Source organism: Oryzias latipes, chromosome 4 (assembly GCF_002234675.1).
Source record: "Oryzias latipes chromosome 4, ASM223467v1".
Taxonomy (NCBI): Eukaryota; Metazoa; Chordata; class Actinopteri; order Beloniformes; family Adrianichthyidae; genus Oryzias; species Oryzias latipes.
In genome coordinates this window covers 12,520,796-12,540,292 of record NC_019862.2, presented here as the reverse complement: position 1 = coordinate 12,540,292, position 19,497 = coordinate 12,520,796, and the positions used below count along the sequence as shown (strand labels likewise).

The following is a 19,497-nucleotide window of genomic DNA, read 5'->3' as shown; positions in this document are numbered from 1 at the left end:
AACATCCTGACTGGAATGTTTGAGCTCTCTATAGTCAATATCAATTTGTTGACTGGAATTAAGATTGGATAATAAATACTGATTTCTTTATAAGACCTCATATTTATTAGAATCAATTAAAGAATATCATATTGATATGAGAGACCCTATTGGAGTCTCCAACAAGCCTTTTCTGACCCACACCTGGTCTTAACTTTCCATCAAGCCTTTTAAAATATTTTATGATCGCATTTGGATTGGATCTTGCATATGCTCCATATGCTTTTGGTTACCAGCTTTCATTAACAACTCTTAACGGTATATTCATTTCCAATATAGCTGGAGTATGTATTTCCAAACAAGATAGTGGAATGATGGATATCTTAAATGATTCTGCAAAATATACTGTGCCACATGAGTTATATATCTGATTTCCCTGCAGGGAGATCCCTGCAGTTTAGTATTTGACAAAAAGAAGGATAAAAACATTGCATCCTAAGCCGTTTCTTAGTTTTTGATTGGTAAAATTATTATTGATGTTGGAAGTTGGTTAGATGTGCAGAATGCAGAAATTGGTTTTTATTTTTTAAACAAACCTATTTTAGTTGTGTTTATTGTAAAGGTTATGTGTGGAGCTAATAACCAAGTTCTGCAGGATAACAACCACTATAGATATACTATGTATGTTGCTCTTGAAGTTCCGGTTCATTTGTCTCTATCTCTCTTACTCAATATGACTGAGCAGTCTGCAATATCTCTACTTTAAAAACACCCTCCACTCATGTTTTGATCCATTCAAAAAGGCGTTCCCAGTGATCTTTTAAATATGATTATTATATTTTTAGGCAAAGTTTTAAAAAACTCGCTTTCTAAGACAAAGTTTCTGCAGATCGGCAGGAGTTCATCAGAAATTTGCCTCTGAGTTGTGGGCTGAATTGTTGGCTGTAGATTAATGCTAATACTAAAAAAAACTATGTAGTGCAGAACTATGTAGGGCCCTGGATTATAAAAGCTATTTGGACACCATGCTCATTACGTCTTTTTTTTTCTTCTGGCGAATATGACATGGATTTCATGAAGTTGAAATGTAATTGCAATGGAGGTTTTCCGAAGATCATTTATGAATCCACTGTCTTCTGAAGATAAAAACATTGATGGTATTCATTCATTCATTCATTCATTCATTTTCTTAACCGTCACGGGGCTGCCGGAGTCTATCCCGGCCACTTGTGGGCGAAGGCAGGGGACAACCTGGACAGGTCGCCAGTCTGTCGCAGGGTAGAATGTCCACAAACACACACCCATTTACTCTCACACTCACACCTATGGACAATTTAGAGTGACCAATCAACCTATGCAGCATGTTTTTGGACGGTGGGAGGAAGCCGGAGACCCCGGAGAGAGCCCACGCATGCACGGGGAGAACATGCAAACTCCACACAGAAAGGACCCCCGTTGATGTTGTGTTTTTCATGTCCCCCAGCCGGGACTTGAACCGGAGGCCTTCTTGCTGTGAGGCAAGAGCGCTAACCACTGCCCCACCGTGCAGCCTCACACACTGATTGTACAATGATGGCAATTTGAACAATTTTTTAATTGTTCAGACACAATAAATTGTGGTCTATATTCGCCAATCTAGTGTGCATCGATGCACATTTGTTTTTCGCAGAGACTTGTGGGAAATTTATAGGGCCCTCGATTTTGGAATTGTAGATTCGGACAGCACTACAAAATGGTGAACGCACTTTAGTGCTCTATGTAGTGAGCAGTGAAGGAATTCGGACACAGCGTAAGTCTGTGCTCATTTCCCATCATCCCTCTGTTTTTTTTTCTTTTAACTTGTCCTGTCCAACAGCTGGGCAAACAGATGAGAGCTGAAAGCGTCTTGTGTTGGACATATTTTATTTTAACAACAGGGGTTATGAATCTTCTGACAAACCAGAGGTATGTCTGAATAAACCCCTTTTGTAATGGAGGCCAAACTTTATTCATCTTGATCATGTTCTAAAATCTTTTGTGTTGGACCGGACGGAAAAGGAAAGGACGGAAGAAGAGAGAGGGATATTAGAGAGGGGGGGCTAGGAGGGGGATTATAGAATGGGGGGGGCGTAAAACCATGAAGCAGCATAAAGCAACAAGTTGCTGGATGGTTATAATCATTACAGTGAGGTTCAGATGTACTACAAGTCTATAAGGGTGGGGGCCTGTCCACACACACACTCAAATGTTATAAACATACCTGTTGGCTGCAAAAATGTTCACGTCAACATGTACACAATACAAATTACTACAATACAAACCGATCAGGCTCGACCACATTTGGAAATTTGGCGAGGACCAGCGCTCGGGGGCAAGGACCCACACCCACACTACAGGGACATGGACACCCCCAGGCTCAGATGTGATGTGATCCCCGGCTCTTGGTCTTGCCAGAGAACTCAGGGATCCCTCTCCCTGCTCCCTGGAGAGAGGGCTACCGAGCCCATTTCCCACCATCCCTCTGTTTACTCACTCTCCCGCTAGCTAACAGCCCCTCCCTACCTCAAGCTAACATTAGCGGTGCAACAAAAATGGCGAACAATATTAGAGCAGTCCAGCTGTACAGTTTTTATGGAGTGGAGGGGAGGAGAGTGTAGTTTGTACATAAAAACTTCAAGCTTTTTCAAACGCCATATTTTCATCTGCTCCTGATTCACCTTGATGTGAGTAAAGAAATACTCAAACACAATTTTAATCTTCAATTATGTTGTCCTCTTTCTGAGAAAATTTCTGAACCTGTTAAAAACACAATTTTCATCATAAGCGCCAAACAATTATTGATTGTAATTTTTTTTTTCTGGTAATTTCGTTTTCACTCTCAGTGGTCCTCTCATGCCCTCTCAGTGTCACGGCCATGCGGCTATCTCTCATGTTTTGCTTCTGTCAGTCAGACACACCTCACAAACCCTCCCTCCTTCTTCTTTCCCTCTTTCCCGGGCTCTGCTCCCTCCACGAGCTTCATTCAGGAAAACAAAGGAATAATAGGTTCCATCTTGACTGAGAAGAGGCACCTCTGTGTGTGTGTGTGGAGGCAGGCATCTCAGGGTTGTCACCCCTGACATGCCTGCTTTGTGGTTCCATCGCCCTCCATCTTTTTTTTCTGTTATTCTTCAGCCATTCTGAATTTGTCCACAGATGTCACAACTAGTCTTTAGTGTCCATCGAGCAACATTGTACAGTTGTCGTGTTAGCTTGTGTGTTAGTGGGAGAATGCTGGAAAGTGTGAATATGGGTTGTGAAAAGATGTAAAAGGGATGAGCTGGAATGTGAAAAAAAGAGATGAGAAGAACAGAGGATAGAGTGAAGGCATGTTGAAACGCATTCCTACTGTGTGTGTGGGTATGCGTATGTGTGTGTGTGGGGGGCATTCCTGCATAGCTTTTCTTTTTTTTGTCTCTAGGGAATGCGGGTTTGGGCTTCCTGTACACTGGCATTCTTGGAGGTTGTGGGGGAGTGTCTTATTGGTGACCTTTTTGATAGTTTTTGCTAAGGTGGCAGGAACCCCTTTATTATACCTTTTCAGACCCTTTCATGCTTCACATTCCTCCTTTTCTTTTTCTTTTTTTGCCAGATTGCCAGAATACAAAATTGATTTCTCTGTATTGAAAAAGCTGAGCAAAAGCCTCCTATTTAGCAAACACAAAACTACATCTTCTTTCTTAAAATGTAGGTGTCTGTTTAGGCATTTGAAATTCTATTATTATTAAATCTAACAGGTTGACATCTCTTCATTTCCTTAAATTATTCAGCTGTTCTCTCTACCAGTGTTGGTCTTCCCAGGCAAACAAATTTGTTAAAGTAGTCTATAGTATTTACAATTTGTGCTTTTCTTGTTTTAATGTCTGCTAATGACAAAGAGGTACCTGCATAGGACAGGTGTGTTTTCATGATAGACACTCGATTTATTATGTAGCATGTATATTATTTTACAAATCAAACAGATCATATGTTATCAGAAGAAAAATTCACGTATGGATACGTTCCCTATTGGAAGGCCATGTCATTTTAAAATCCTTTTTAACTTTGACGTATATCCAGTTCTGTAAATGTCCCAACGAAGCCCTGATATGATAATAATATGATAATTGTACTGCCCTTGAAATATTTGTCCGACGGTTGTTATTATGAATACTTTTAAAAATCTTTTATTTTTCTTGTTTTGATTACATGTCTTAAAGCTTTACCTCACACATATCCTTGTATTTAGAAACAGAGTTGATTTTGACAAATTTGTATTTTCTATCCCTGGTATCACTGTTGGGGAACTAAATATGTTTACATTTTAGGTTTCTTTTTGTGTTTATTGTTTTCTCATTGTAGTATTTTCTAGAGAATTTATCAAGAGTTCCACTATGGTGTAGTAAACAGCTCAAAAATGAGTGAGAAAGACTAAAATGCATATCATAGATCTCAATGCAAAAAGCATTATTTCAATAGAACATTATTTTGCTTTGAGATTTAAAGATATTGAATAAAAAATACTTCATAGTCATATGAAGTCTCATTCATATGATTAAAAATGCAGGTTTTATACTGAGCATGATTTCCAATTTGCAGTAGTGAGAATGCTGAACAAACCTGTAGTGGCTCTCAGGCTGTAAATGACATTTGTTGAAAGCTTCAAGCTTATACTCTAATTGGTTAAACAGAAAGTTTTTGAGGGAAAAGACTCAATCCTTAGCCGTTCACTGCAGATACATGAAGCTTCTCTGCTTAGCCAGGGTGTGGTCAAAAGGAGAGACCTTTTTTTTTTCTTTTGGTGCAAAATTGTTTAACCCGCCCAACTAGAAAAGTGCGTCTGGTGGGACTTTGCTTTTACCAGCCACAAGCACACTTGGTCAGTGTTTTTTGTGGAGGCTTCAAGTTCCCTTCCAACCTCACTTAGCCATCTCCTGACAGTAAAGGTTTTTAATGCAGCAGCACAACAGTGACCTCACAGCCCCCAAACTGCACATCAGCACACACAGAAATAATGACCTGGCTTCCTGCACACTCTCACTCAGTCTTATGACAACGTATGACTTATGGCTGACTGAGTGTGTGACTCTGGAGCAGTTTAATGGGAGAAAACTGGGCCACTAGCTGGATCTGACAGAGCTGGTTGGATTTCCCAGCCGGCACAATGTCTGTTGCATTTTGTTGTAGCAACAAACCGCTCAGACTGCTCCCTTTGACCTGCAGGACCAACAGAAGCTGCGGCTCTGTAATACACTACAGTTGCAAATATGCACCTCTACTAAATCGGAAAGCTCACAGGGAAAAGAAAGTGTGTTGCAATAGTCTTTATTGGGCCCGTAAGCCTCTCTGGCTGCACCTGTCTGTTATCAGGACATATAGCCGCACCTTGAATTTTGCAGTTTTATTAAACTCTTTATCTGATCAAAATGTCTGAACCTTGAAACCAAACTCTGTACAGTGCAGCATTCCAATGAAACTCTAAGGAGAGGAGGAAGAAGAAAGTGGCGGAAAGAAGGAAAGGGAGGGAAGAGAGCAAGCAGAGGGCACAAGGAGTGCAAAGGAGGGGGGGGGGGGGGGGGGCAGAGAAAAGACAGAAATAACATGGTAGTCAGTAAGTTACAGAGAGAAGAGCTCAAGTCTGCTTCATGTAAACGATGTCCTGGACCTGTGATAGGCCCTCTGCAGCTCTTTTATTAGTTAACACAATTCCTTAAAAATGTATTTTTGTAGGTGGAGTCTTGTGCCAAGTCATGCACTTACCTGGTCTGTTGTTCAAACACCACACTAAATAATAAACCCATCAGTGGATGGGTCATATTATCCAGATGGTCTTTGGCCAACATTGTTATTCATTTTTTTAAACAAATTCAAAATGTTAAATATGGCATTATATATTGGCGGGGGTTTAGGGACCAGAGGCACCCGCAAATCTGCAAATATGGAAAACCACCCACCACTCCCCCGGCCAAAGTAGGTCCATCACCGATCCTTACTCATCAAAAACCCTTCTAAAACATTTCTGATGCTTTGGAAAACCTTTATTAAAGAACATTAGAATATTGCTCAACATAAAGAGTTTGTTTTAATTCAGAGCAATAGGCTGCACCATAGCGTCCTTTATAACGCACATTAGGAATGTCTCTCTGTGCCTTAAAGTTCAAACCAGGAGTCCCGGCTTCTTTCTCCATCAGTTAAGTGTAACAGGTCATCTTCTTCCAGAAGAGGCCGGTTTCAGTTATCATTCAATAATCCGGATGATAATTATTCTCCACGATTGTCTTCCTTAACATTTCAGGATATTTTCCATCCACTTCTGAGTCAGCTGATGCCATTTTCCATGCAGGAGCACAAACTTCGGTTACAGTGATTCAGGAACTGGTGGAACTAGCTGTGAAATATTCTTTAGCAGCCGTCAAGAAAGCCGACGGTCTGGCGTGCTCTTCGTCTCCTCTCCCCTACAGCACCTCCTTTGGACGCAAAAGTCTCATACAAGCGTCTTGAGTTTTTGTAATGATCCAGAGTCACGTGACTGAAAAAAATCCATGAATACATGAAACCGCAAATATTGAAACGCGAATAAGCGAGGGAACGCTGTATTTTATATTGACATTTTTATATCTTTGAAGATGAGGAAAGACTATAAGGAGAATAATGAAGCGGTAAAGGAGGAGGAGTTATGTGTTTTAGCTGCAGTGCTGCATAGTTGCACTGTGCAGGGTTGGCAGAAGACACAGGACAGAGGATGCTGCATTTATTGACTTGCATGAAAAATTGATGCAGCCATAATTACCGTAGTCATGTTTACTGCGGACTGTTTGCACAGCACTTAAAGCTTACTTTAGAAGCCACATATAATGGAACTCCTACATTTATCATGTGTCTCAAGGTCTGCAAAGAGTAAGAGTTTAGTTTATGATAGGCCCTTTGGAGAGGAACGGTGCACAGATATAGATCAAAGTAATGGTCAATTTAGCTTGTGTCCTCCTGTTTGTGCTCAGACATCCCAAACACACAGGTAAATGCTTGTGCATCGCACGAACCCACACATGCATTCACAGGGATTGAAGGTGCAGTGACCTTTGAAATACCTTTTTCCATTTCACTGTTGAGCGAAGACATTTTTATCCCCATCACCTTCGCCCACATCACCACGCAGTCCCACACACGAACCGGCCCCAGCTCCATACAAAGGGACAGTCCTCTGCTCCAGGCCTCCAGGCAGCTCCCTTGGCCCTTAGAGACGCGTAAACCTTTAGGAGCTCCAGAGGGCCAAATGCAGCGGGGGTCCGGACAATCAGGAACATGTGCTGGGAAAGAACTGATTAGACGGTTGAACAGTTTGGGTTGTGTTTATTTGGCACTTTCTGACCTGAGCTGTTTTATATGTCATGGCACGCTGCCATTGACTTGTGAAGTCGGTAACATCAGACTTAAAGAACTGGATTCAAGACTAGGGTTGTGCCGATGGACGATATCATCGTCCATCGTGATGGGTGACTGACATCCCGATGGAGAGACCACCATCGTGATGCCACGCCCCCGCCACGTTGCGCGTCGACACCATAAGCCGCAGTTACATGTGCAAAATATCTTGATGGGATCAATGTTCAGATTAGAATCCAACCGTGTACATGGGCCCAGAAAAAATGTTTTCAGAATATAAAAACGTTCACTAAGGTCACATTTTCGGTCGGAATAAATCATTCGCACATGCGCAGTAGGGTTTGAAAAACGGAAGGATATAAACTCCGCCGAGCGGCTTTTTTTTTTCAAACTTTATTGTATGTAACAATTCAATACAAAACATTGTTAAACAGCGCCGAGCGGCTATATACATTGACATGCCAGCTCGGTAATATACGAGACGATCTTCTAAACGTGCTTTTAATAATGTTACGGTTATTATGAAACACCTGTTCGCTCATCATTTGAATTTTAATCCGTGTGGTCAGTGCTTTTTCTGAACGAAGCCAGGATTAGCAGTATGCTAACACGGGCTAACAACATTAGCTTTGGGTGGCGCTGCACGTAAACATGTAAGAATAACATCAGCCTTTATTTAGTCGGGACACGACTGGAAACACAAATCCGCGTGATTGTTTGAATGTTTTCTAAGGACTGAGCGACATTTCTGCTTTGAAGCTCAAACCGCTGTGTGTGCTGACGATCCGAGCTGTGCTCAGACACACACATTTAGACCCGGTTCTGAGTTCGGATGCTTGTACCCCTAGAGCTGCGGGACGGATCGCAGTCTTAAAGCTCCCACACATACCGCTCATGTACCCCCCCCCCCCTTCCCATCAAACACAAAGCTGTAAGTCCGCGCTCCGCCGGTCCACTTCACTAGTGAAGTGCGGGAGCGGACTACTTCTTTTCTATTTTGTTTGTTACTTTTTTGTTAAAGTCACTTCCCTCAGTTTATACTGGATCATCGCGGATTAGTCATTAGTTGGGAAATAAAATGAAAAAAGCAAAAAAACGAATAGCAGTTATACAAGAACGAAAAATGTAAAAATACCCCCCCCCCCCCCCCCCCCCCCCGACGATGTCATCGTCCATCCCGATGGTTGACAGCAAACATCGTCAACGGCCAATTTAAGGGACATCGCCCAACCCTATTCAAGACGTTGGAAAACTTCTCTGAAACTCCTGTTTTTAGATATCAACTCCTATCAGCATTATTGCTAATTTAATGCAAACAAACTTAAGTAAACAAATGGAATTTTCTTTCAGGGATTTTCCCCTTAAAATGTTAGTGGACAGGCGAAAATGTTAGTCCAATTTCAGAGACTGCCATTAATACATTTTTGTCCACCTTGAACTCATAAATAAACTAAACTGAGGCACATATGTACACCCACTAAATGTAGATTATAGTGGTGGATTGAAACCTAAATTAAAATGTTTGCGTCATTTGAAAATGTAAATGGCAGTAAAACCTTTTTTTTTGGATATTGTCTTGACCTTTGAATTGTACAAACGCATCACATGTGGCAGAGCTGTTGATCTCACTTTTGCTTTTTGTTTTGTTCATACATTTCACATAGCTTTGAAACTTCCTGAAAAGTACTTGTGAATCAATAAAAAACTACCTTCAATGGTTGGGAAATGTTTCCTTCGCATAAACATGCATCAACTTTAGCAACAAGTTAATTTTTTGTCCTCAAATGGCTGCAAACAATCCTAATCTGAAAATTCAAATCAGTTAATAAGAAAAAACTTGTGAAACTAGCAGGAAAAACATACAGAGGTATAGCTGCTGTTACTGATTTACTGTGTCACACCCATTAAAGTTTAAAATAATCTCTTATGTGTTTGAAGCTGCTTATTTGAGAGAATAGACCTCATAGTTTAGTATGACTCAACAATACAAATGATATGGAGTCTGGAGCCAACTCATCAGTCACATAAAGATGGATGTAGTTCTGCGGAATGAAAAATACTTTGCTCAGATTTAGTCTGTGTATCCGAGCCTGCAGGAGAGTTGCTGACAGCAATTCTGCTCCGCACAGATAAAGCCAATGAGCAGCAGCCATACTTTTATTCCAGTGGTAACGGCGTTATAATGGGTTACTCGAAGCTGTACCTGAAGGCAGTCCTTGTGGTCTGCGCATGTTAGCGAATTCATTCTAAAATAACGCAGAATTTGTGTGAAAGGTGGGATTGTTTTTGTGGTTCTTGGCTTTTACGTGATTGACTTCTTTATTCCGTGAGGTTCCACCCTCCTCCTCCTGCAGTTTCTTTCTTCTCCTTCATCTCAGGAATGTTTCAAATGTTCTTATCTCTGCCCATGCAAACACAAGAGGAGCCAGCAGCAATGCCTGAATTCCTCTGGAGATCTCCAGACCCTGGCATCCAGACGTTCTGCAACCTAAAACTGTGCCGTAGTTTCATAAAGAAAATCTTCAGAAAAAGACTTTGAGCAACTTTTTACTGGTTATAGCAGATTTCTGCCTCATCTTGCACTATTTTACTCACCAATTGGTTTTTAGGGACACTGCCAGCCAGGCACAGCTGCTGATAAAAGTTTGACATGGTGCTTACAGTAAGAAAAAGGTGCCACCAAACAACATGTTTTTCCAGATTGGCACTGAGATTACTCACAATTCAAATCCATCTCAGTAAAGACAGAGACTGGTGACTCCGATTTATTTTTTTCAGTGGCAAATATCAGTGATAAATGCGAAACACAAAGCCCATCTCCCACTTGGATGATTTTCCTTCTTGGTCAAACTTGTGAGCATCGTGCATTTGTCTTCAGGATTGGATATGTCAAAGGAAATTACAGTTTTTGATCATTGGGAAAACACTTTTATTTTTGGTGAACGAATAGCTTTAACATGTCTGAAAAAAAAAGACAAACTACTTATACTTACAGTGGGGCAAAACATATTTAGTCAGCTACCAATTATGCAAGTTCTCCCATTTAAAAAGATGAGAGAGACCTGTAATTTTCATCGTAAGTAAACCTCAGCTATGAGAGACAAAATGAGAAAAAATCCAGACAATCACATTGTCTGATTTTTAAAGAATTTATTTTTAAATTATGGTGGAAAATATATATTTGGTCAATAACAAAAATTCAACTCAAGACTTTGTTATATAACTTTTGTTGGCAACGACAGCAGACAAATGTTTTCTACAAGTCTTCACACGGTTTTCACAAACTGTTGCTGGTATTTTGGCCCATTTCTCCATTCAGATCTCCTGTAGAGCTGTGATATTTTGGTGCTGTCACTGGGCAACACACACTTTCAGCTTCAAAGATGTTCTATGGCGTTGGGATCTGGAGACCGGCTAGGCCACTCCAGGACCTTAAAAAGCTTCTTACGTAGCCACTCCTTTGTTACTTGGCCAGTGTGTTTGGGATCGTTGTCATGCTGAAAGACCCAGCATGTTTCATCTTAAATACCCTTGCTGATGAAAGGAGGTTTTCACTCAAAATCTGACAGTACATGGCCCCATTCATTCTTTCCTTTACAGGGATCAGTTGTCCCTTTGCTGAAAAACTGCCCCAAAGCATGATGTCTCCACCACCATGCTATACACTAGGTATGGTGTTCTTTGGATGCAACTCAGCATTCTTTCTCCTACAAACACGACGAGTAGAGGTCTTACCAAAAAGTTCCATTTTGGTTTTATCTGACCATAGGACATTCTCCCAATCCTCTTCTGGATCATCCAAATGCTCTCTAGCATAGTTTAGACAGGCCTGCACATGTACTGGCTTTACCAGGGGGACACGTCTGGCACTGCAGGGTTTGAGTCTCTGGCGATGTAGTGTGTAACTGATGTTAGCCTTTGTTACTTTGGTCCCAGCTCTCTGCGGGTCATTCACTAGGTCCCCCCGTGTGGTTCTGGGATTTTTGGTCACTGTTCTTGTGATCATTTTGACTCCACAGGGTGAGATCTTGAGGGGAGCCCCAGATTGAGGAAGATTATCAGGGATCTTGTATGTCTTCCGTTTCCTAATAATTGCTCCCACAGTTGATGTCTTCACATTTTTCATCTTTTATATAGATAACCAGTTCAAACTGGTGCCATTAATACAGGTAAAGAGTGGAAAACAGAGGATCCTCTTAAAGAAGTTACAGGTCTATGAGAACCAGAAATCTTGCTTGTTTTTAGGTGACCAAATACTTATTTTCCACCATAATTTGCTAATTAATTCTTAAAAATCAGACACACATTTTGTCTCTAATAGTTGAGGTTTATCTAAAATAACAGACCACTCTCATCTTTTTTAGTGGCAGATCTTGCAGTGTTGGTGGCTGACTAAATACCTTTTTGCCCCAATGTACATTACTCAACTTAGCGTTTTGTACCTTCTTTTTACATCTATTGGTAGTTCTATAAAATGTATTAAGTATTGGCAGGTTTTTGTTGTGTGTATTTTTGCTACATTTGTCCTCTTTTCATACAAAAATCCTCCTTTAGTTGTCCGTATTTCCATCTTAAGAACTCTTACAGATGCACGCCCAGACACAGTGTATTGTCTGTGTCCCTTTTCTAGACGGCCTGCATCTAGACGCACACACACAGAAGCCATTGATGCCTCCGCACAATGCCCTCTCACATGGGATCGCAATGCTGCGGCTGCCATACACGCTGCTTTACGTACGCCTGTTTATAAAATCACAATGACAAGGAACAGAGCAAAGACAGAACCGTCCGCTGTTGGCTCTGACATGCACTCAGTGTTCACCCCTTAGCTCTAAATGGATTTCCTTGCATCATGGCGGAGTACAATGGCCGCACAATGCAGCCTTGCAAAGCTGCTCGGCTGATGCTCACAAACTGATTTTACAGGTTAGCAGAATGGGCAGAGCCTTCCTCGTCAGTGTTAAACAGCGGAAGGTACTTTTTGGTGCTCAAACAAAACGATTTTTGTTTGATATTTAATCAACACTATAAGCAGTCCCCCATCGATCTCTCTGACTCTCTTCTCTTGTATGCTGTTGATTACCACAGGAAGCTGATTCCTGCGTTAATCATTTACTTGGGGATTTCCTCAGGGTCCGGGGTGAAAGGACCTGCCATAAAAGAGAAAAAAAAACTCACACAGACACCTTTATTGTCTTGACTTGTAATCAGAGCATTCAGATTGTGTTTTATGATGTCTTTATGGTGACAAACAACAACTATATGCCTGCAGAACTGAATAGGAGGAACTAAAGTTTTTTTTTCCTGGAAATTCTAAAAAATGAATTTATAATTTGTTTATTTTTTAAAAGATGAAATACTTTGTAATTTTGCTCAATTCTCCTTATTCTGCAGTGTTTCAAGGTAGATTCATTCTGCACAAAGACAAAACTTTTAGATTTTTAGAGTTATCAGTTTAAGGTGGAAAATAACAGAAAATACGACTTTTTTAGGAATTTACATGAGCTCTGAATTCATTGGACATTTAAGGAGCACACTTTTCTGTATGTGGGTTACAAAATAAGCAGGGATGAAGGCCTTAATGAAACGGCTAATAAGGAGACTATGGTTTACAACAAAAGCAACCTGAAGGACCTTTGTGGAACAATGGAGAACCTTGTAGAACATCAACCATCAAGGCAGCACTCCTTCAGTCAAATTTGTAAGGTTTAATTTCTCTGAAATCTGAGTTTCCAATCTTGTAACGTTAATAAGATTCCTGTATGTGGAGAACAGCAGACAGTTTTGCCTCATTGCTTGTCTCTGTAAAAAACATGATGATGCAGCATCATTTTGGAGACACTTTTACTTTAAAAACTGGTTCAAACAGACTCAAAACCTATATGCGCAGAAAATTAAAACAAAAACTTTCCGTTGGGTTTTTTAAAGATCTTCAGCTGCAGCACATTCCAGCCAGAAAAGGGGATTTAAGCAAACCGCCTGAAGCATAACAGTGACTTAAAGAAAACTGTGAAGGTGTTTGAGCTTAAGCCACAGTCTGCACATGAACCCAGTAACACACTCCAGCATTAAAACTGAAAACCGCTCTGTACTGAAGCTCCAGCCTGGTGAGGCTTCCCCACGTCTGCCAAACTAAATGCAAGAAAACATCAAAAACTCGGCTGTCAGCCTGGTGGGATCATTCACATCTAGATCTGGCAAACTTAGTCAACAGTCTCGATTCTAATATCATTCTGGATGAAAAGTCATTTAATATTTTGTATTCCATAGATGGTTTATGTTCCCATGTTAATATTTTAGCACTGTAAATAAGTAAATGAACATCTGAATCTTTTGCTCCTTTGGGTCAGTGCCATTGACTGTACATGAGAACTGGACTGAGCGGCCCCTCTCCCCTCGCATTCCAAACAGGAAGTATCTCCTGGTTCCAAGAAGCTGAGATCTTATAGACTTCTATAGAGAAATAAACGGCTGTTACTCAGTCATTCTATTGGTCAGAATAACCATTCTTGCTCTACCACCTTTTTTTTTTTAACATTTTCTTGTTAACCCCCAATTTTGTTTTCTGATTGCGAGGTCTTCAAGTTATGAACTGGCCAATCAGATGCCTCAATAAAAGTATGTTGCCTCATGTCGAAAGTTCAAAGCGTTGAATTGACAGATTCTCTCTAGCAGCCTTTAAAGGGTTAGGGGTGTGGACTTCCAACAAGCTCACTCCTGATTGGTGAGAGTAGTTGCCATAGAAACGTTGAGTCAGATCAACTCGGGTCAATCACTGATTACTTCTGGTTCTAACTTGGCATTGTCCTTATCACAAAAAATGACAACTGGTCGAATTCATTTTGTTGGAGTCAAAAGAATGCCATTTTCTTTGGGTGATGTGACACTCGCTCGCTCCATTTTTTATATACAGTCAATGGTCTGTGCCGTTACTTCAGTTTATCATTAGGAACTAAAACAGCATAAAAGATGACAGTATTATGTTACCCTGGTTTTTCCTTCTAAGTTCGGAGGAAGGAATTCTGATTTATTTTTATTTTTGTTCTTGTGTGCATTCAATGATTCAGCGTCCTGTTTCCTCCAGCACATCTGTGAGCGATCGCCCCCAACAATGGCTCCACCGGATCTGGCTGCACTAAGACTGTCAAGGCTGCAGAAACAGCCTCACAGGTGGAAGCCTGGCACTGCGTCAGAGCTGATGGAGTCATTTCACTGCTCGCGGTGAACAGTACTTAAAAGCGAGGGGGAGCACATCCCCATAGTATTAGAAGTAAATCATGTCGCAGACGTTTCATTAACACTTCAGTATACTGTGGCTTTCAACATGTCCCACTTCTGTAAGCTTCAGCCATCCCTGTAGCTTTCACATGGATGGTTGAATCAGGAGTTCACTTGGACACCGCCTGAACTTTATTTAACATAAGATTCTGCTGAGAAGAGTGCTAATTTGACGTGATTACATAATTTCTGACATCTTTCTTTGATTGTTGTTTGTCTTTAATTTAGTTTCTTCTATAAAATCTCTTTGCAGGTCCTCAATGCCCAGAAAGCTGGATACAAGGCAGCCATTGTTCACAATGTAGACTCTGATGACCTAATCAGCATGGGATCCAATGATTGTAAGTCATCCTTCATCACTATATTTGCACAAACACATAGTAAACATTTGGTATCCTGTCTCTGTCTCTTTGGAGAGAGCAGTTTAAAGTCCCATGATGTTCTGTAGGAAGTCTCAACAGACTGTTATCTTTTCATTGTCAGTGGTTGTTCTCATATGCTGCATTTAAAAAAAAAAGGCTTAGAGCGAAATATGAAAGTGGTGAAAATCTTGCGAGTCTTCCTTTAGGCTTTTTCTTTCACAGCTCTATTCCGATATATGAAAAACTTGCTGTCGTTTAATTTCAGCCAGACAAAAACCACAATCATTCATTTCTACTTCTGTGTTTTGAAAAGGACCAAACGCATAGGTCCCTACCAAATCTGAGTCCCTGATTGGTGAAAGGTCACCTCATTTAACTCTTGATGCGCATAAAACGGCAGCACATTTTATCCCTAGAGCCCCAAAACTGACTTAAAAACCTCTGTAGCGACAGGTGGATGCGAGAATTTTGGACACGGAAGCCCAAAACACGCATAGATGTGCGCTTACAGACTTTTCATTGGATGCGGTCACTTGAATCCATGTTTCTGAGTGCGGTGTGAACATTGCATAAAAATCAGTTCAGAATTCCTCACAACCGTTAGATCTTTAACTCAGGATTTCTTAGCTGAAAATTTTAGTAGGAAGGCAAATGACAACTTAAATATTATTTACGTATTTGTTTTTTCCTTTTCAGTGGATGTTGTGAAGCAGATAGTTATTCCCTCTGTGTTTGTAAGTTCAGAAGCTGCCAACACTCTGAAAGGTGACTACATGTATGACAAAGGGTAAGTCTGTCTATGATGATTGCTACTTTACACCTATAAACATTTGTTTAAGATTTTTTATAGTCTGCTCCATATTCTGTCTTCAATGTGCTTGGAAATGTGTCAGGGAGGAATGCATTGTCCCAGCTGCTGACGCAATATTTGTCAAAAGAAACGTTTTGTTTTGAGGACAAGAATGTCGCAGCTCTGATTTCTGTTCATAAAAACTGAGAATGTCCCCTTAAAGCTAGCGGACTTCATTAAAATTTACCTGAAAAGCAGAACTAGGAAAAGTCTATCTTTCTGGACCACGAGTGCACAAAACTGCATTCACAAAGAAGCGTGTTTGTAAGTGGAACATGCCTGAACGGGTGACATAAATGCGGTCCAGCAACTCTTCTCGACATCCTTGAGGCGTACCACCCTCCGGGCTTTCTCATTGGTTCCCTCTCATCTTGACTTTTAAGAGGTGTCGGTAAAATCTGGTGGCTCTCCTTCAGGTGGGTTGTAACATGTTCTTCCCTCCAGTTGAGCCGGTCAAGTTGGTAGCAACAACAGCAGAGGCGCAGTTACACAACCGTTAGGAGTGGTCTGAAGTTAAAGCACTTACCCAATGTTTGCAGGATCTTTTATCTGTCAATAAAGAGGAGACTTCTGCTTATGGTTCAGCTTTTTCAAAGAGGATTTTGTGGATTTTTAGGAGCTGAGAAAGTGAAAGAAGGACCAAAGCCGAGTGGTTGTAGAAGCACTACAGCTCAGCCTTCATAGTTACATGAAAACACAATCTGACCTTAGTTTAGATCAACTGGACTGGACTTCTTGGTTTGTACAGTGTAAAGTGGGTTCATGCTTGTCCAGAACCATAACACTGACACGCTCACTTCCTTTTTTACCATTCAAGTATTCTGATTTTTTTTAAAATGTATATTTTGTTGGAAAGAAAGATTTAGCTTCATTGGTATAGTGCTGGTACTCATGTGAAAGTATATTTAGTGTCAAATAAGCATCTTCACATGTGTATAAGAATCAAACAAATAATGTGTACCTACAATCCTTTGTCTGTTTAGGGGACATGTGGTCCTCATCCCAGACTTCAGCCTGCCTCTGGAGTATTACCTGCTACCCTTTCTCCTCATTGTGGCCATCTGCCTCATTCTCATTGCCGTTTTCATGGTGGGTAGTTTTATTCCAGCTGTTACATATACTTAAAGTTCCTCTTCAACTATATATATATTTGTTGTAAAATTTGGGTCTTTTAACTATGATTATGCAGTTTTTAGCAAAAATCAAAAAGCCTGTTTTTCTTTTTAAGACATGTTTTCTGCAGAGCAGCAGGAGATTGATAGAAATTCGCCTCTTAGTTGAGGCTGGGACTGTTGGCACGGAAGTTAGCTTCTGATTTCCCATTTGTTTACACTCTCTCTTGCTAGCTTGTAGCCCTCACAAGCCTAACTTAACATTAGTGTAGCAAGAAAAGAAAAAAACTGTGTGCAATTTTGAAGTTATCCAGTCAGACAGTTTTGAGCCGGATGCCAGCTTGGACAAGGAAAATGAAGACGTGCGTGGATCTATTTGTCTGCAAGTGGATGCATCAGAAGTGAAGCGGAGAAGGAAGACTTTGGCCGCCCATCGACGTTGCTGCTTCACAAACTTGAGCTTTTTCAAACTGTGGATTTCTGCTCCTGATCCAACATGATTTGAATTAAGAAATACCCAGAAATGCAGTTTTAATCTTCAATTATTTTATAAACACCAAAAAAACAACATTTTTCTTGGACGGGGCATTTAAAGAGTCTGTACATGAAGAACCTCGTGTCAGAGTCCTTCCTGCAGAGCTTTGAGTTAGACCCAAGATTGTGTTTTGTAGGAAATTGATTTATACCGTTCTAATGTGCTTTTGTTTTCTTCTTACCTCCTAAAACTAGATAACCAAAGCTGTGCAGGATTGTCGCAAGGCTTGGAAGAGTCGTCTGCGCAAAGATCAGCTGAAGAAGCTTCCCATTCACAAATACCAGAAAGGTAGGAAATGGTTTCATTTATTTATTATTCACTTGGATGGAGCCAAGAGCGATTCCCACCACTGTCAGGCGGGCGATTGAGTCAACAACTCCATGTGTGGAAACTAAGTACACTGGTGTTTGGTGTTGCTCTCCTGCTGCGACCGCTTTTCCTCACATGATCCTCCACAAAGCAGAAATCCCATCAGTCCCTCACGACTCATCGTTCTTCACCAGAACAATGCATCTTGGTGCTAATCGGATTAATATGGACTTGATGTCACAAAACCCACTGTGGCAGATTAACACTGGTTTCTGTGGAGACTGGAGATGCACAAGACTGGTTCTTCAGGAGGGACTGTCAAAACTTTCACTTATTTTGTTTCAGAATGGAGGATTGTTGTAGAAGCAACCCTGAGTTTTAAGAAGTTGACCCAAAACCTCTTTTGACTCCAGTCTCAGCTCCGACTCCCCTGGATTTTTGCTTTAAGGAGCGACGTTATGCCTGCAGCTGCTTTTGCAGCCCGGGCATCCCTGACTGCAGTCAGCTGTGCAGGAGGGGGGATACCAGGAAGCTTCAAAGAGAGCCTGCGGTGCATACTAAACCTCACTGCAGAGCTGAAACCTTTACACATACAGCCGTCCGGAGGCATGTGCGTTACTCAGACAGCAATGTCTGTCGCATCTCTGGTTCATGTGCCATCTTTGCTGCACCTGGGAGCACTTTGGTGCGATGAGTTCATGTGCAGCACCCCTGTAAAACCTCTGAAACCTGTATCTGCAGCAATGCTAACCTAAACATTGAGGATTTCCTCCTGAATGTTTAAACATTTACTAAAACAAGTACTTCTTAGCAAGGGCATTTTGTCTGTCTGCAAACGCTTGGCAGCCGCTTGCATCACTTTCCCTTCTGCCCTCATCACACTGCAGCGCGTTAAACATTGATTTAAAGCTTTACATTTCTCTCCAGGTCTAATGACGTCTAGTGGTGCTGAGGGGGAAAAAGATGAGGTTTTTTAGGAGCACAGCCCCACTTATCCAGGCCAGACGGCTGGAGGCAAAGCTGCCGCTGCATTTGTGTAATGAACCCAGCAGTCTGGATCTTGGGTTAGACCAGTGACTGACAACAGCTGAAAACATGAAGGAAGAAGCCATTTCAGAGGCCTGCAGCATCCGAGCAGACCCTTGCATTTGTGACCGACTTTCTTTGTTCATAAAAACAATAACCGACTGCACTGGAACCAACCCGGCGGTCAATTTTTACTGCAGGTGACTGACGTGTCGTCAGCTGCATTTTCTTTAGGGAGGGGGTCCTTTGACTGAAAGTCCGGAATTCCCACTGCGCTCCTTAAAATACATCAGAGCATCAACATTTAGATCTGCTGACTCCTGCGGCTGTGATGACCCGGAGCACCATGATGCCCTCATGTGAATCCCCGACTATAATCGAATCCCCAAAATAAAAATGCAAGAGATATTTATTAAAGAATTGAACATGGAATGTTCGCTTCCTCCTGATGCTTTAAAGCTTTGCCTTGTTTGCCATTACTGTTGAAATGGATCAACAACCTTGTTTTGTTTTTCCTGCTGGTAAAACACTGGTCTGCTGAGTGTTTCAGTCCAGCATCATGTGATGTTTGCTGCAGTCATGGAGTCGTTTCAGGAAGATGTTTGTTGGCTTGTCAGCCGGTTCCTCCTCTGCTGCTGTGCTGGCAGGATGCCTTTCTGCTGATCA

At 41.3% G+C, this 19,497-nt stretch overlaps 1 protein-coding gene across 1 annotated transcript in view; it reads left to right on the top strand.

Moving 5' to 3' along the window:
- Window positions 1–19,497, top strand: part of rnf13 (ring finger protein 13) — a 39,516-nt gene that overhangs the window by 14,997 nt on the left and 5,022 nt on the right. Inside the window, exons 5-8 of the mRNA XM_004067892.4 lie at window positions 14,891–14,978; window positions 15,696–15,786; window positions 16,833–16,938; window positions 17,691–17,784. Of these exons, the coding sequence (XP_004067940.1) occupies window positions 14,891–14,978; window positions 15,696–15,786; window positions 16,833–16,938; window positions 17,691–17,784 (379 nt within the window). The remainder of the gene's footprint in view (window positions 1–14,890; window positions 14,979–15,695; window positions 15,787–16,832; window positions 16,939–17,690; window positions 17,785–19,497) is intronic.